Source organism: Saccopteryx bilineata, chromosome 11 (genome assembly GCF_036850765.1).
Source record: "Saccopteryx bilineata isolate mSacBil1 chromosome 11, mSacBil1_pri_phased_curated, whole genome shotgun sequence".
NCBI classification, from domain to species: domain Eukaryota; kingdom Metazoa; phylum Chordata; class Mammalia; order Chiroptera; family Emballonuridae; genus Saccopteryx; species Saccopteryx bilineata.
This window is the reverse complement of record NC_089500.1, coordinates 24,128,484-24,147,462: the sequence shown is the minus strand read 5'-3', so window position 1 is coordinate 24,147,462 and position 18,979 is coordinate 24,128,484. Positions and strand designations below refer to the sequence as shown.

At 41.1% G+C, this 18,979-nt stretch overlaps 1 protein-coding gene across 2 annotated transcripts in view; it reads left to right on the top strand.

Annotated features, from left to right (window-relative positions):
- The window catches only part of SETBP1 (SET binding protein 1), a 354,245-nt gene extending 336,535 nt beyond the window's left edge, over nt 1-17,710 (top strand). For both annotated transcript variants that reach the window (XM_066247591.1, XM_066247592.1), the window contains one exon: nt 15,270-17,710. In XM_066247591.1, coding sequence (XP_066103688.1) covers nt 15,270-15,892 — 623 coding nt within the window. In that variant the 3' untranslated portion in view covers nt 15,893-17,710. The remainder of the gene's footprint in view (nt 1-15,269) is intronic.
- The last annotated feature ends 1,269 nt before the right edge of the window (nt 17,711-18,979 follow it).

Here is an 18,979-nt window from a genome sequence, read left to right as displayed (position 1 = left end):
CTGACTAGGAAGTAGGGAACCTGGACTCCCTCTGGCGACTGCACAAATGCACAGTGGCAGTGGATTTGGAATTCAAGGAACAGGGTTATGATAGCCCCCAGTCATTATTAATTCATTCCCTCAGCAACCTGAGACAAGGTCGCTGGATCTCAGTTTCCCAATCAGCAAAATGGGAAAAATAATGTCTGCCTTTGAGGCAGTGGTAAGGGAGAAAATGAAATAGCAGATCAAAACACCAATCACATATTCCAAACAATATATCACTTTTATGAGCTCTCTCATGTCAAAAATGAAGTCATGTCATGTTATGATTTACATCATGTTAAGTCATAATTTAGTCATGTTATGACACAAATCATAACATCCATTAGCCATCATTAGAAATTTTATACTCACTTCATCCTCCAAATACCCTTATCTTAGGGCACAAAATCCCCTCTCAGTAAAGATATTAACTGCCATATGGATCTCAACTTTCTGAAACTTCTGTAAGTCTTTGTTAAAAATCGTCAAATGTTTTTAAGCACTTGTCACGTTGATACATATAAGCCTAAGATTAGACCTGCCCTAGGGGAACTTTCACACTATTTGGGAAGTCCTGACCCCAAAACATGAGGTGACTAAGTAATATTCTAATAGATGAGTAGATGGAATAATCTCAGAGACTAACAAAGCTGTAAATTGACAATTGGCAAGTCACTAATTTCCAACTGAGTGGACCAAGGGATTTAGGAAGACAGAAATGATCTGGATAGAGAAGAGTTGAGATGGCCTCTTAAGGATTAATGGAACTCAATATGCAGACAGAGGAGGAGGGACAAGTCAGCAACATCTCTGGGACAGGAATGTGTCTGGAAATAACAGATGAGGCTGGAAGAGGGTTGAAGTCAGAACATGGAGTTTCTGAAATTCTCAAATGAGGCATATGACCATTCTGAAGGGCAGTGATGAACAAAATGGCAACCACGGGCCAATAGGAGTTTGCAGTTGTATTTTGATTGTGCTGCAGAGGGTCATACGGTTCTTAAAAATTAATTTGTGGTTTGGATATGTCAGATACTTTGTATAAAATCAAGATTTCTGGCTTTTTGAAACTCAGGCTGTCTGATAATTGGAGGCTCAGATTTCTACCTGTCAACAATAGATTGACACAGAATAATGTTTACCTATAAGATGGGCCATATTCTCTTTAGTTTCCCAGCCCTCTCCCCATCCACTCCTACCTTCCTTTATAATCCAGACCAACTTCACTCATTATATTGGCTGTCTGGCTCCCTATAGGAAACCATAAAAGAAATTTGAACCACAGAAAGTTAACACAGTCCAAACAATGTGCAGGAACACATAATCTAGCAGAAGTAACAGGTAATCTTGTGTTATTTAGTTATGGAATTTGGGGGTGGGACAAGCCCTCTGAGACTGTGAAATTGAGAGAATGTGGCACTGCAGTGCAGTCAACAGTGGTAAATGGATAGGGAAACCCAGGTCTCATTCTCATCTAAGAAACCCAGGTCAGTCCTTATCTCACTCTTTGTCTTCTGTGCTTCCTTAAGGAAACATGGTATGAAAATGGCTTTGGAATAGGGCAGCCCTGGCTTGATTCCTTGAGTCCATGACCTCGAAAATATATGCCCTGGGGAAAATTATTTAATCTCTGTGGTCTCAGTTTTCTTCTCTGTACTGTAACACTAGTAATGTCCTCACATGGTTGCTAATTAAATGAGGAAATCTGTGAAATACTGCAGACTGCACTATGGATTCTCCAAAATACGTTCGTTTCTTCTTCCTGTTAATTTCATATGAAGGCAGAAACAATGCATTTCTCTTACCTGATACAGCCGATGGGATGATACAGAGAGTGGATGTTACAAAAGAATCATCGAGTACAGGAACAATAGAAAACCCTGTGCAAAAAAATGAAAGTCCTTTTTCTCTCCTGTCCCCCACCCAGGACTTCTAAAATGTGACATCTGTTATTTTAGTGCTTGTAGCCAGCTCTGTTAGTTTATGTTATGAGGTCTGCTTTTGAAAGGGACACAAGGAGAGTCAGCTGCTTGCATGGCTCTCAGAGTATCTCACCTGTTGAGGAATCCCCTTCCCCAGGAATCGTTATGCATTTCCCTCTATAAACTAAGAGACACCAGATAGTTTTTAAGCAACATGGAGAAACATGAGTTTCTACTACCAATAGACAGGTTCAAAAGACAGAGCGAACGTCCTGGTGGAAGGCCTTGCAGCTGTTCCATGATCCCAGCAATGTCTGAACACCCTGTGTGGCCTGGACCCAGGACTTGCCCCATAAAGATGAGAGAGCCCAGAATAAAAGAGAATAAGCCTGATATTAGCTTTAAATTCAGCAGGGGATCTAGACTAGCCTCAAGCAGCGTTCCTGGGTTGCTGCTGGAGTTACAGTGCTCAGAAAACACTCCTTGAAGGGACTGTGGTGCCCTCCAAAACCTGAAGGTATTTTGAGAGGATTTTTCTTATTTTGAAATCCAGTTTAGTCAGTGCCTAAATGAAAGCCACAATCCTGGTCTTTGTCTCGTGCAAGTTGCCAGAGTTAAGTGATTTGGGCTTACATATGGAAAGTTCATTCTGTTGTGTAATTAATGGGAAGCAGACTTGGGGAAGCTGATGATCCAGGCCCTTATTTATATGAGAGCATATGTCTGTGTTTTGTTTATGACTCACTCTCTTACTCCACGAATTGTAACTTGGGTTTGTTTATACTAACTTTTCCTAGAATCCAAGCCACATGGTATATGAGCCAATAATTTATGGTCTCTAAAAGGGAAAGATGATGAATGAGCTTTTCCCTCTTAAATTGTCAAATCTTAAATTGAGGAAGAAGTATTTGCTGCCTTGAGTCTGTCCAAGCTTATATTAGGAAAAAGGGGGGGGGGGAAGGAAAGCAATAACTTAAAAAAAAAACTGGTATAGTGCTCAGAACTTGACTGTATAGATATTTGCCAAGAGAGCATATGAAAACTCCCCCACAATAAACCATTATAATTCTGATCCAAATGTTCAGCAAGGAAAAGACCATTCAAATTCTCTCTCCCTTTTTCTGTCTTTCTCTCTCATTCTTGGTGTTAGGTAATTAATATGTAATATATACTTGTCTTCATTTTCCAAGGGACCCATGGTTTTAATCATTCTCTGGGCTTAGATATTCAAACTGGTTTGCTTAATGGAACTAAACAAGTTCCAAACTTGTTCTTATCATTGGAATGCCACTTCCCCTACAGAGTGGTTTGGGTATCAGTCTGTACTTCTGTGCTTTTGGTCATAGCTTAGATTTTTCCAGACAGTTAATGGGGTTCTGTGATAAGTAGGAAACAACTGAAATATGGAGGAACTGATTTAATTTACAGTGAATTGGGATTCCCTTCAGTAAATCCTTTTATATTTTGTACATAGACTTTACAAAGTAGATGTTAAGCCTTGGTTTAGGTCAAGTCATGTAAGTTGATTTCAGTTCAAGTAAGTCAGCTGAGCTCTGTGCTGGTCCCTAGGGGTAGGGGCATGGGATTGCATGCCCAGCACACTGCCTGGCACAAAGTGGGGCTCCATCAATATTGGTTCCAAGAATGAGTAAGAAGGGTTAAGACATGGTCTTGCCCTTTAAGAAACACGATTTAAGTGGAGAGATAAATGTAGATTAATCCCATCATCTTAATGCAGCACAGACTGTAAAGTGCTATCAGAAAGATCCAAGCAATGTAGAGGGGACCAGAAAGATTAATTCTGAAAGGAGAGTCTTGCCTGGCTGGATAGCTCCCTTGGTTAGAGCATTGCCCTGGAGCACAGGGGTTGCCAATTCTATCCCCGCTCAGGGCACATATGGGAGCAGCTCAATGTTCCTATCTCTCTCTCTCTCTCTCTCTCTCTCTCTCTCTCTCTGCTCTCTCTGTCTCCTCCCCGCCTTCCTCTCTCACTAAAACCAATAAATACAAATTTTTAAAAAAGAAAGAAATGGATTCTCAGATGGCTTTTAGGAAGACAACTTAATTGGAGTTCTAAAGAATGGGTAGAATATATCAAGATAAAAATATCAATAAGAAGCTTTAAGTCTGAATCATAAACTGAATTCCAGTGGAAATTGGAAATAATAGAGTTGGGCACACACTGTAGGCTATGCAAAGGTATTGTTTCTATGGTACATCTATCATCTATTAACTAGACAGACACAAAAATATGTGAAAGTCTAAAGCAAGGGGTATAAATTGCTTATTATTTTTATAAAGAATGCAGGAATACTTTGTTGTATAAATTGAAATATTTTTTATAAAACATTTAATAAAAGAAAAACAATAGTATGCATTTGAGTCACTTGAATCATGCCCAGAAGGAGTTAAAGGGGTAGTCATTAACTTTGAGGGTATTTAAACCCTATAGAAAGCCCTAGAAATCTGGGCACTCCTTGAGAAAACAGAATTTAGATTCCAAACTTTCACAGCACACTAAAACACTTGAGTAAAAACAATAAAATTAAACTTGGCAGATTTAAAAAGAAGGCTTGTATTTAAGCTGAAAAACCAATTCCACATGGTAATGTCCAGTTTGGTGTGGCAGATTACAGAAAAAAATTTAAGAGAATTAATTGAGCTTCCATTTAATATTAGCCAACAGTGTGTTAGTGACACAAACACACACACACACACACACACAAAAGTTGGGTTGTTTTTTGTTTGTTTTTTTAACAGCGTTATTAATGGACATGTAGTGCCTTGATTACAGAAATTAACCCAATTTTCTGCACGAATCACCTTATACTTGGAAAATTAGTTCAATTCTGGACACCAAAGTTTAAGTGGTATCTGGCAGATAATAAATCCTCCAGAGGACAGTGATCAAAATGGAATATAGTCTAGAATTCATTTCATACGAAACACAGATGAAGGGATCAAGGACTTCTTACCTAGAACAGAGAAGATATGGAGGTGTAGGACTATTTTTATAGACATATTTATTTAGAAGTAGGGGTCCTATGAAGAAACTAAGAGAACTAAGGAGTGAAGAGTCAAGACAAGCACCTCATTCTTCTAATGTCTTGGTCAATATGTTTCCTATCAGGTTCTAAATAACTAGCCTGAGTCTTTAAGTAAACAGATGAAGTTATTAAGTCTAGGAAGAAAACAAAACATGAATACCTACCATTTGATATAATTCTTAAATTTCTAGCATGGTCAACAAAAATTTATTTCTACTGAGCCTAACTATTATAAATATGAAAATTTTCATAACATCCTGTTTGCTACATTATTCTTTATTCATTCCTATTTTTTCTGGGGTTTATTATTTTCAAAATTCAGAAAAGAAAATTAAAATACTCTCACAATGAAATATGAACATGTATCTATCATACCTGGAGTATTATGTAAAGCAGGGGTCCCCAAACTTTTTACACAGGGGGCCAGTTCACTGTCCCTCAGATCATTGGAGGGCCGGACTATAAAAAAAAACTATGAACAAATCCCTATGCACACTGCACATATCTTATTTTAAAGTAAAAAAACAAAACAAAACAAGAACAAATACAATATTTAAAATAAAGAACAAGTAAATTTAAATCAACAAACTGACCAGTATTTCAATGGGAACTATGCTCCTCTCACTGACCACCAATGAAAGAGGTGCTCCTTCTGGAAGTGTGGCGGGGACTGGATAAATGGCCTCAGGGGGCCACATGTGGCCCGTTGGCCGTAGTTTGGGGACCCCTGATGTAAAGGATGGTTATTTATGTTTAAGGATATAGCTATGTCATGTTTGAGAAGGAAAAAAATTTATAAAGGGCCCATTGAGAGAATATGACCACCCCTGCCATGTGACCACCTGGCATGCTGTGAGACTCAGCAGATGTAGCATTAAACTTTTGGCGTCAACTACATTTCTGTTCAGCCTTTCACATTGTCTAGTCAGCCTGTCAGGGCTTAAGCCACGTGCAACTTACAGAAGCCAGAGGTGACTGAAATAGACCGGGGCTAAATGGCCCTAGTCTTCCTTGGGTTATGAGTGTTGCCACTCACGATTCACTCCTCGCCTAAAGCCTAGGAAAACACTCTTATCTGAATAAGTATCACCCCCAGAAAAACTCCCAGACTTAAGACTCTTCTGAGGACCCCTCCTGCTCAGTTCCTATTAATGAAGATGCACAGTGCATCTTATAGGCTGTAACCACCTCTGTTGCTAGTTCTCTGATCTCTGAGCGCTGTCCACCTCATCCACCTTTCTCAGGCCTGCCAAAGTCCTGGTTACCTTTCTCAGAGGGTCCTTGAGCAAGATAGCCGTGTTCTTACTCAGCCCAAGTTCTCTGTGGGGACAAGTTATCACTGCCTTTATCTGTCCAAAGCCACCAGTGATGTGTCCCAAACCCAGCTCACAAAATGACTGGTATCATTCCCTCGTGGTCAGGGAAGTTGAGGATTATACAAGCCTAAAGATTAGGACCTTAGCACTGCCTAAGCCAGTAAAGTAGCAAAGAATCGACCCATTCCAGAAGTTCTCTATGGGTAGGACACTCTTTGACTGCCTTGGAATTGCATGTAATTCAATTAAAGGTGCTCTAGGGAATATAAGGTTAATGACATCCAGGCTTTGGTCTCTAAAGCTTACAACCTCAAACAATCCCACAGGAAATATTAATAAGGCATCTAGTATGAAAAAGGAACTGTGTTCTTTGTCACGAGGGGAATGAACAAGAACGTACACTGCCTGTCTTCAAGAAGTTTAATGCCTCTTACGATGTGTGCTCATAGAAAGTGAGGATCTTCTAGGATTAAATACTGAGTTTACAAACTTTCCAGGACTTTAGAAGAAGAAAGGAAAACGTTAAAGCAGTCCAAAATTTTGATCATGTGATGAAATCAGTAACATAATTTTGCAACATTACCACATGTAAATACATATTGAAATATGTACACTCATCTCTTAAAATATAAACTTTAAAAAGTTGAGATAAATCTGAAATAATAGTCTGAAAATAATTTTAAATTTCATTGATCTTTCTATTATTAAAGAACCAAAAACATTTTTACTGCCATCTGCATTTTATACACATTTTAACATTTTAGGGAAGCCCAGAGGTCTAGAGGAGACAGCCACCCTGCTGACTGGCTGTTCGGTGCCCTTTGCCACTTCAGAATTTGCACACCTTCCCATGCACAAGCACACCCGACTGCTTCACCCTCCATCAGCCGAACGGCCAAACAAGACCAGGGTCCCAAAGCTGCTGCAGCAGAGAGAAGATGTTCTTTGTCAATAAACCCCTAAGAGGGCCAACAACACACAATGGAGAAAAGAAAGCCTCTTCAACAAATGCTGTTGGGAAAACTGGAAAGCCACATCCAAAAGAGTGAAACTCGACTACAGCTTGTCCCCGTGTACTAAAATTAATTCAAAATGGATCAAAGACCTAAATATAAGACCTGAAACAATAAAGTACAAAGAAGAAGACATAGGTACTAAACTCATGGACCTGGGTTTTAAAGAACATTTTGTGAACTTGACTCCACAGGCAAGAGGAGTGAAGGCAAAGATAAATGAATGGGACTATATCAGACTAAGAAGTTTTTGCTCAGCAAGAGAAACTGACATCAAAATAAACAGACAGCCAACTAAATGGGAAATGTTATTTTTAAACAACAGCTCAGATAAGGGCCTAATATCCAAAATTTACAAAGAACTCATAAAACTCAACAACAAACAAACAAACAATCCAATAAAAAATGGGAAGAGGACATGAACAGACACTTCTCCCAGGAAGAAATACAAATGGCCAACAGATATATGAAAAGATGCTCATCTTCATTAGTTATCAGAGAAATGCAAATCAAAACTACAATGAGATACCACCTCACCCCTGTTAGATTAGCTATTATCAACAAGACAGGTAATAGCAAATGTTGGAGAGGCTGCGGAGAAAAGGAAACTCTCATCCACTGTTGGTGGGACTGTAAAGTAGTACAACCATTATAGAGGAAAGTATGGTGGTTCCTCAAAAAGCTGAAAATAGAACTACCTTATGATCCAGCAATCCCTCTACTGGGTATATACCCCAAAACCTCAGAAACATGGATACGTAAAGACACATGTAGCCCCATGTTCATTGCAGCACTGTTCACAGTGGCCAAGACATGGAAACAACCAAAAAGCCCTTCAATAGACGACTAGATAAAGAAAATGTGGCACATAAACACTATGGAATACTGCTCGGCCATAAGAAATGATGACTTCGGATCATTTACAATAAAATGGTGGGATCTTGATAACATTATACGAGTGAAATAAGTAAATCAGAAAAAACAAGAACTACATGATTCCATACATTGGTGGAACATAAAAACGAGACTAAGAGACATGGACAAGAGTGTGGTGGTTACCAGGGGTGGGGGGAGGGAGGACATGGGAGGGAGGGAGGGAGAGAGTTAGGGGGAGGGGGAGGGGCACAGAGAACTAGATAGAGGGTGGCGGAGGACAATCTGACTTTGGGTGATGGGTATGCAACATAATTGAATGGCAAGATAACCTAGACATGTTTTCTTTGAATATATGTACCCTGATTTATTAATGTCACCCCATTAACATTAATAAAAATTTATTTAAATAAAAAAATAAACCCCTAAGAGGACAAAATCGTTTTGTAGCCAAGCAGTTACTGTGCTTCAAACAAGCTACTCACATTTTCAGAGAAACCCCAGACTGTATTAAGATGACTTTAAGAACAAAATGGAAGCACCTTGACATTCGTGATGAGTCCCCTTCACCTGCAAACGCTTCATACTAAAGTAGGGTTTCCAGACTGGAAAGCAAGACTACTGTACTGGTGCCGGTGACCAGCAGGATGCACCCCACCTCGCAGACGTCTCACCAGCGAAGGCAACTTGCCATCTTCAGAAGTGCTTTTGCCTGACCTGTGGTTGCGCAGTGGATAAAGCATCGACCTGGAAATGCTGAGGTCGCCGGTTTGAAACTCTGGGCTTGCCTGGTCAAGGCACATATGGGAGTTGATGCTTCCAGCTCCTCCCCCCTGTCTCCCTCTTCTCTCTCTCTCTCTCTCTCCTCTCTAAAATGAATAAATAAAATAAATTAAAAAAATTAAAAAAAAAAAAGAAGTGCTTTTAAGGCCAGGGTTGTAGAAGGTTAATTTAAATTCAAAGGAAGAAAGGAGAATGCTCGCATGCCAAGGCAAGTTGCTTCATACATCCCATTAAAAAATAAAAAGCAACAAGGAAAACAAGAGATCATTGCTGAGTTAAATTTAAATACAGAGTACAAAAAGACGCACAACTCGCACTGGATAACATTAAGCAATTGAAGTCCCTTGAGCATGTACTTGCTGACTCTGGACGACATACCAGGTTGCATACTGCTGCATAAGTGACCTGTGCCAGGAGAAAAGACAGGGTCTTTACCATCAAAGAGCCTTCTAACTTGGATCAGCATACAGTGTAGTTTATCCCCACCCCGTTGCTTGTGCTCCTGGAAGGCAATTCAACTAAACACAGTTCAGCAGTCCCCGGTATTACCCGCTCCTTAGGGATATTCAAACAGTAGGGAAAATTCTAATGCATCTAGAGATGAATTTGCCTCCCTCTTCGACCCACCCACAAATTCCTTGTAAAACATGGATGTGGCTTATACATGGACAAAGTACAGTCTCTAAACCATTAGCACCTATTTTGTGGAAACCTTTCATAAAACAAAGGCTTACTAGCCCTCGCCTTGCTCACAGAGCCTAGACCGCATCTGGAGAGTCAGTGTGCGGAAAGCAGTGCGAAGTCCAGTCGTTGGTTATCCTGAAGGACATGGCAAATGAATGAAGGCTGATGAGCCAGTCCTCTGATAATGGGAATGGAGAGAAGGAAAATCTCCATCTAGACCAAAACCATCTCAACCGTTTGCATGGCAATTTTAAATACCGAGAAAGGTCCAGATTTACATTTTGCCTTGGCCATTCATAATAATAATATTAAAACTGACAAAGAACAGGCTCTGGCCACATGGCTCAGTAGATAGAGTGTCATCCCTGGCATGCCCAATTCACGAGTTCAATCCCCGATTAGGGCACATGTGAGAATGAGTACACAACCAAATGGAATAACTAAGTGGAAACACGAGTCGATGCTCCTCTCTCTCTCTCTCTCTCTCTCTCTCTCTCTCTCTCTCTCTCACACACACACACACACACACACACACTCAAATCGGTGGAAAATATTTTCATAGAAAGAATTAAAAAACTGACAAAGAACAGATACAGGACAATTATAGGAAGGAGGGCAAATATGGAATCAATCTTGCTGCAAGAGCCCAGAAATTACTGTCTAATAATGAAACAATTTGAAGGGAGAGAAATCTGAAAACACTTAGAGGAACAGTGCAATCATAAGCAGTAGGAGAAAGGTTTGTGAATATTAAACCCTGCCAAGTCCAAAGTCCTTCCCCACCTAGGACTTGAAAATTATTAGATGAAATAAATGTTACAGAAAGCCACTTTGCATTTGGCAAAACAATTGATAATGAGTATAGGAAAGAATTATAGCAATCTTTAAATGTCGAGTAGATCACTGTGAATGTGTAGTCTGACCATCCCATGTAATAGACGAAGAAAAAGAGATCCAGAGAGGCTGAGAGCTTGGTCCCGGTCCAGCCACCCCTGCGAGACATCCTTCCTGCTGCACTGAACTCTGCTCCTGTAACACACAGGGACAATGGTCGCTCTTGTTCCATTCATACTCCTGCTTACCTCTTCCCTTCCTTAATATTTTGAAGCCAATCCAGATGATACCATATTTCACCTGTTCATATTTTAGTATGTACTTCTAAAAGGTAGGTACTTTAAAAAGGCATGATCCCACTGTCATTATGACACCTAAGAAATTTAGCAATAATTATATAATATCACGCAATGCCCATTTTATCTCTTAAGTCTGTTTTAATTTCACCTCCACCCCCTCCCTACCTGTCTCTCCTTGCATCTTATTTGTGGATGGACCCAGGTTGTTCTCCTGGAGAGTCCCCGCCATCTGTGTTTTACTAAGAGTTCCCTTGTGTCCTTGTGTATTGTGGTGGCTAAGTCTAGAGCTGAGCTGCCCAGCATGGTAGCTGCGAGCCACATGTAGCTATTAAAATTAAAATTAAATTAAAAATTCAGTTTTCAGTTACACTGGCCAAATCTCAAGTGCTTAGTAGCCACGTGTGCAGTGCTCAGACAGCACAGATGTAGAGCAGTGTCCACCAGTGCAGAGATCCCCTGGGATGAAACTGCCCTAGAGCCTCAGTCCAGTCCCATGAGGCAACTTTGAAGGGAAGAGTCACTGAAATCCCATCCACCCACTGTTTTGCCCATAGTTGGTCCCCTGCACTGTAGTCACTTTAACCTCCACACCGGGATACAGAAAATGAGATAAAAATTCATTTCATTTCAGGAATCTCCATGTTTTTAATCGGTGTAAATGACACACTTACAAATACTTTTATTTTTTAGGTTATTTTGCCATGGCAATATATTTATTTGTAGCTTATTCCTTTTAACAGAGGTGTAATATTCCATGTATCACAATTGGTCTGTTATCCTTTTAATTAGATGGTTTTCAGCCTTCAGAGCTTCAAGGACCATCCTGTTACAAACGAGTCAAGGAGCAGCCTAGACATGGGCTACCTAGGGCATCGAGCTAACGCATCTTCAACTCTAGTAGCTGTTGCCCATTCACTCTGTCAAATAATTAGTCAGTGGACACTCCTGCTAATGGTGTGCAAGTGTCCCCACTTCCTTACCACGCTAGCAATATTCAGTAGTTTCAGACTTCCAATTTTCACCAATGTGGGTTCGTGCAGTAAAAGTACGAATACAAGCAAGGAATGAGAAGCACGGAGCTGAGAGAGGAGCCCAGACTTAGCTGACTGTATAGAGCATACAGCCTCCGTGGCACAAAGTTAACAGTCACTGACTGGGAATGTGGGTGCAGAGGAGTCAGTCATGACCCTTTTAGACTGTAGGGTACGTTTACACTGCTCAGCTTTAAGTTTTATTTTGTAATCATTTATTCAACACAAGAGCTCAAAAATATGCAGCATATAATAAATTATTGAATATAGTATTATCTATTGGGTTCCTCTTTTTGTGTTTGTGTTTGGTATTCCATGCTAAAAAGAAAACACTGAGAGAAACAATGCATTGGTTATCACTGCCCCAGATCACTCCAGCTCATGGGTTTTTTTCACAAACTATTGCCAGCTAATTGCCCCGAATGATTTGCTTTGTACATGCATGCCATATTATATATCACATACCATTTCTTCCTCTGTGGGTGACATAAACTAAAAAGAGGGTAAAGTGAAAATGGAATTGGTATTTGGAATAATGCCAGACATTCTGTGGTGTATTTTTGACTCGTTTTCATTTACTTGTGAACTCTGTAGACAAGGAAAATTGCCCAACTCTGATGTGGAGGCCTGCTAACTCTTATTGTCACTACATTTGCAATGATTGTTTTAAAAAAAATCTGAACGAGAACTCTTTCAGAAAAGAATGTGGCTATAAGGTAGCAATGAATAGTAAACTTCATCAATCCAGAAACTATTTTTAAAAACTTTCCATGGATGAGACACCATGTTATGCCCCATAAAGGACATAAAGACCAGGGAAAGTTTGTCCGTGCATCTAAGAACTTACAGTCAAGCAACCTTTTCTTTTTACAATACTACCTATTTTTGTAGTCAGACATGCACTCTGGCTTTCTTCTATTTGTTTTTATTTTTTCTGAAGTGAGAAGTGGGAGGCAGAGAGACAGACTCCCGCATGTGCTCAACTGGGATCCACCCTGCATGCCCACCAGGGGGCAATGCTCTGCCCATCTAGGCCGTTGCTCTGTTGAAACTGGAACCATTCTAGTGCCTGAGGCAGAAGCCATGGAGCCATCCTCAGTGCTCAGGGCAACTTTGCTCCAATGGAGCCTTGGCTGCAGGAGGGTAAGAGAGAGACATAGGGAAAGTAGATGGGGAGGAGTGTAGAAGCAGATGTGTGCTTCTCCTGTGTGTCTTGGCCGGTAATCAAACCTGGGACTTCCACACACTGGGCCGATGCTCTACCACTGGGCCAACCAGCCAGGATACTTTCTTCTATTTTGATCTTTATAACTTATTTTGAAGATTGTTCAGGAGTTATTCATTGCTCAGTGAGTCTTGCAGTGACCTTTGGCCAAATGCAATAACGTTTTGACCTGCCCTGTGGAATTCAGAGCTTCCCACTTCACAAAGCTAGTGGTATAAATAACTTCAAGGGAAACCCTCCTGGCAGCCTGTGGTGGGCACAGCGCATGAGAGAGGTTGGAGAATGCAGAGGAAAGAATGAAGTGAGAGTTTTCAGGAGTGAGAGTGATGTTCATGTTTTCAGCATTTTTCCCTCGTTTCCCTTAAGATATTTATTCCACTTCTCCACTAGTAGGTGGGAAAATTGGGAATGCCACAACAAACTATGTTGCTAAAATGAAACACATTTCTTAGACCTGCAACACTGAGTAGGATCAACATCTTCTAACCTACATCTGGGCTTCTTGGGAGTCAACCTTCTGAGTAAATTATAGCAGCAAAGAGTTAAGTGAAGACACACTTCTTAAGTTTATGAATGGCCAAGAGAGGGGCCAGTGTGGAGATGGGGCAGCAGGGTACTTGTGAGTGCCCGTGTGTGTGTGTGTGTGTGTGTGTACACATGAGTGTGCACATGTGTCTCCTGAACAACACAAAAGAAAAAACAACTTAAAGGAGGAAAGCACTGCTACGTCTTGAAGGCATTCACACTTTTTTGTGTCTGAGCTTCAAAATGAAGCAGTTCTGAAGGCTGTTTAGTGGCGGCAGTGCAGGACTTCCTGAGACTAGAAGTTTGGCTCATAAACTGCAGGAGCATCTGGACTCCAGGACATGGATAGAGCTCTCTGCCGACAATAGCCCCGGTAGCTTGCATGTAAATGATTCAGAAACACCTGGCTGATATTTCCCTTCAGGTTCCCAGAGGATAACCTAATTAAGAAGGACCTGCTCGAGTGGACATCATCAGGCAGCTTGACAAGTCCAGAAATTAGGGGTGGGGGTGAGGGATGAGGAGAGGAGAGAATTAGAGAGATGGTATCATCCTAAATAGAGTGTCCTAGAAAATATCCCTCCCTTGTGTCACTGGTTGAAGGCTAGGAATGAAATAGATTCGATTACATATTCTAGTTCAGATCAAGACATCTCTTTTTGGAGGTTGATATTACCTAGGAATGATCTGTACATTCAAGTATGTATCAAGATGGCTTGATCTGGAGGGCAGCTTGTCATTCTAGTCATTCAACATGTTCCACAAAAAAGAGAAAGTCTAACCTAATGCTACAAAGGGTCATAAAAAAAAGAAAAGCTGTAGTAAGAAAATTTATACTGTGACTCTAACTTGGACTCCAGAGTAGATCCCCCTAAGTAGCATGAGCCTCAGTTTCCAAATCTTAAAAATGGGAACAAGACTATTTCATGGATCGTTGTGAAGATTGAAATAATATAAATAGGAATGCTTTGTGGGCTTCAGATATCTAATCAAGGTTTATTTTTAATTATAATAAGGAAAAGAAAAGAATAAATATGGAGCCCTAAGTCATATCCATGGCACTAACACACCCTAGTCTCCACAGCTGGATATAATCAGTGGTGGGATTCAGCTGGTTCACACCGGTTCCGCAGAACCAATACTTAATTTTTTGTTGAGTTCAGCAAACTGGTTGTTAAAATGACACTTGTAATCAGGGTTCTCTCTAAAGTGGGCGCCTGGGCAGCTGCCCAATATGAAAATCACAAATTTACATTCCTTACTCTTTTTAAAGGTTCATCTGTGCAACAGCATATTCTAAGTGCCTGTAGTAATGTTCATTCTGTTCATAGGTGAAAAAAATTGCAGGTGAGGACACCAATCAAGAAGCAGTATGCAAATATCTTAAATAACAGTTTTATTGTTTTTTTGTAAGGTATTATTTAATATTTTTTATTAATATTTATAACTTTCTTATAACATAATCTAGTTTTGTGTACCTCTTTTATTCTTATTTAAGTATTAAATGCATGAAATGATAAAGAACGTTTTCAGTATATATATTTTTTATACTTAAAATGGTCATTAGGGCAGAGAACCCATTGTTAAATTATTTGAACCCCACCACTGGATATAATGCCACTGTCACTGAGTAGACTATGTTTAAGACAGCTGACTTCCTGTGCTCAGTTTCTTCTCTCTTCCCCTCCTGCAGCCAGCTCCTCCCTGAAGAAACGATTCAAGAGGCGGGAGATCGAAGCCATCCAGTGCGAGGTGCGGAAGATGTGCAGCTACACCAAGATTCTGTCCACCAAGAAGAACCTGGACCACGTGAACAAGATCCTGAAGGCCAAGAGGCTGCAGAGACAATCAAAGACGGGCAACAATTTCGTCAAGAAGAGGAGAGGGCGTCCCCGAAAGCAGCCCACCCAGTTCGATGAGGACTCCAGAGACCAAATGCCCGTGTTGGAAAAGTGCATCGACCTGCCCAGCAAAAGGGGTCAGAGGCCCAGCCTGAGCCCACTGGTGCTGGAGCCCGCAGCCAGCCAAGACACGATCATGGCCACCATTGAAGCAGTCATCCACATGGCCCGGGAGGCACCGCCCCTGCCCCCGCCCCCACCTCCACCCCTCCCGCCCCCACCCCCACCCCCCCCACCGCCACCCCCACCTCTGCCCAAGACCCCCAGAGGCGGCGGGAAGAGGAAACACAAACCGCAGCCTCCCACTCAGCCCCCGCAGCAGCCGCCCCCACAGCAGCCCCTTCCCCAGGAAGAGGAGGTCAAGGCCAAAAGGCAGAGGAAATCCCGAGGGAGTGAGAGTGATGTCCTTCCCTAGGGTGGGTCTGGACGTCTGAACCTGGGGCTGGGAGAACTGACGCATTGGAAGTGCAGTGAGATGGGGTGGGGACAGAATGCCCTATTGCGGGGACACCCTTGCCCTCCTCTCCAGAAGCTGGGCAGGCGGAATCGGGCCAGATGATGGGGCTGAGCCATCAGTAGTTCTTGGGAAAGCAAAGCAGGGGGTGCGCCTTCAAAAGAAGCTTGTCTGTGCTTTACAGCAGTTCCAAACCAAGCGGCACATCAGTCTGGCTAGATCCTTTACAGGCGAGCGAGCAGAGGACCCATCAAGAAGGAGAAAGCTGGTGGTGCTCGCTGACAGCCACCCAACCTCGTCCAAGGTGCGCCGTTGCTGCCACTGCATTTGCTGGCCAGGAAAATTGAAAGGAAAACACCCTCAATTAGGAAACATTCCAAGGGCAGAAAAGCTGCATATTTCTCAACTGGCTTTGTTGTAATCCACTTCCATTTAATTAATTGGTTTTTATTTCTTTTGGTTTTTCAAGCTCGGCTAGGCTTTGGGCACCAATAGCGTCTTCAGGTGACCTGAATCTTTCTGTTAGGGATACAGTGTCTCAGATGGACTCGTCATCAGAAGGTGGAATTCTAGTGATAGGCAACCTTAGACTTGCATTCGTATTCTTCTGTATGCCTCCTCTATCACACATACGCTGATATTTAGCATTGTCTGTTCCTCCTTCTTCTTTGCCCATTATGTACTTCCCTATACCTTTTCATTAACTTACTGGCTGCCTTCTCTTCCTAGATACACACCTAAATAATGTAACCCTTACCTGTGTTGTAATGTTCACCCTTAGCATGCATTCCCAGGGAGCTTGGCTTTTGAATCCCAATTCTTGTGAAACAGATATTCAGTATTGATAGAGCCATTTGAATAAGTGGTTCAGAGCAGCTTAGGATGTGTTGACCCAGGTGTCAACCAGGTTATTTTTATACTTAAAAGATATCATGAGCGGATAGGCAGAATAAGATGGTTTTAATACCCCACAGCAAATGGAATAACTGACCAATCACCAAAAAACTGAAACCACAGACCCACCAGAAAGACAAGTGTTTAGCAATGCCTTGGTATGTGATTTTTTTTCTTCAAATAACTGTCATAGGTCATGAAGAGAAAGAAACGAAAAGACAATAGAAGCCCATTATCTCTTGATAATTATTTCTTAAAAGCAAATGGGAGTAAGTGTTCTTATCTGAAAAAAAAAATGAATATACTCCAAGGGTATCACCACTCCAGTTGTATCATGCCACCTTGGACAGAATATCCAAATTGTGGTTGCCTTAATAAACTCAAACATTTTTGTACATAATGTAATTATAAATCTATCAGTCTGCATGGATGCAAACTGTGTGTGACAAATCGTCTTTTAAATGGTCAATTTCAACTGTACATTTCTCATCCAAGTTGTACTCTAGTCATCGGTTTAGCGTGGACAGATACTTCATCTCTATTACCCGTTTCCGCAGCCCAAGTAAAACACATTAAGAAGACTCAGAATGAGTATGAAGTCATCCCATTGCCGTAGATGTTTTCTAAAAGTCGAATGTGAAAATTTCAAATGAGTATTTTCAATTTCCTCCCTCATTCCTCCCCTTACCTTCCCAAGACATCAAACACCTGGCGTGGTAGATTATAAAAAGACAGACACTGAGAGACAGAATTAAATGTTCTAATGGGAATTAGAATATCTGGTTTGCCTCTAAATTAAGTTTCTTTACAGGAAGTTGGGACTGGCTGGAAATTATATTATCACTTCAGAACACATTATTTCCTTAGAGAGAGAGAGGATTTTTGCTGGGAGCGTAAAAGAATAAGAGAGAGGGTGTCTATGGGGTGAATTTTTAAATTCCAAATTAATATGCTGACAAACATCACAGCTCTGTCATGGCACCAACAGTTGGTTGAAATTACCCAGAGTCATCTGTTCTACACTGTCACCATGGACTCCACATCAGATGCTGCCCACTAGGTCAGTCCCATTTAGTCCTAGCAATATGTAAGTTTAAAGGAATGCATTCTCCTGTACTTTGAAGCTTGCATCATAGATACTCAGTTTGTGACCCTGGTTGACCTTTGGCATTTTACACAAGTTGAACAGCAAAATCAAACCAGCCACTTTCAATTTGTCATTTCCAACCTCTGAGTGGTTCCAAAGTCACTGGAGAGGAAGTTTTAAATTAGCCCCATTCACCCTACCATTGCAATGAAAGAGCAACTATTTTCATTCCAATTAAGCCATAAAGAGGTCTCTCTCCTGTTGGATTTTGAAAATCATTTCAGTCATTCTTTTGCCTTTCTCTTGGTGTTGTGCTGTTTCCCCAACCACAGCTGTGAGCAGACTACATCTTGCAGAGGAGAATGAACTGACACTCTAAGTCTCATCAAAAAGAACCCAAAAGCTTAATTGGCATTAACCTCTAGTAGGTAAGAAATTTCAAATAACTTTGGAATTTTCAAACCAATGAAAAGTATTTCAGGAGAGATGCAGCAGAGTTGCAACTTACACATAAATTCAGTTCTTCAGTTACCATGTGAGTTAAATGCAAATCCTCTACGTCTATGACCCTAAGAATAGATTGGGAAACTGCAGAAAACCCAAATTAAGACATACACACCAGCTGTTTGGAGGTCCTGGCACGCACAGCTGACACTCCACCACCCAGATTCTTCCTCGGTGTCACACATATTTTTTTCTTTTCCTTTCTATTAACATATCTCATCTGTACAGCCATTTCCCTACGTTCTACCCACCCCTTTTCCATTCGCCTCCCCTTTCCTGTCCTGGCTCAACACTGGGCCAGTCCAGAGTCATGTCTTTTGGTTGCTTGGTTGCTTGCTTGGTTGGTTGGTTAGAAAACCCAAATTTCTTAACCTGGATTGTGGAGATCTCTAGCTACTCAATACTGATTTTTGTGGTTGCATTTTTATTTAGAAAAAGATGTCATTTGGGATGTATGGGACTCCATAAACAGCTCCACAAAGTATTTCCTAATAAGAGAACTCTCTTAGTTTCCTTTTCTCTTTCTTTTCTGAACTACCTGCCTTTAGCAAGCAGGAGTGAAC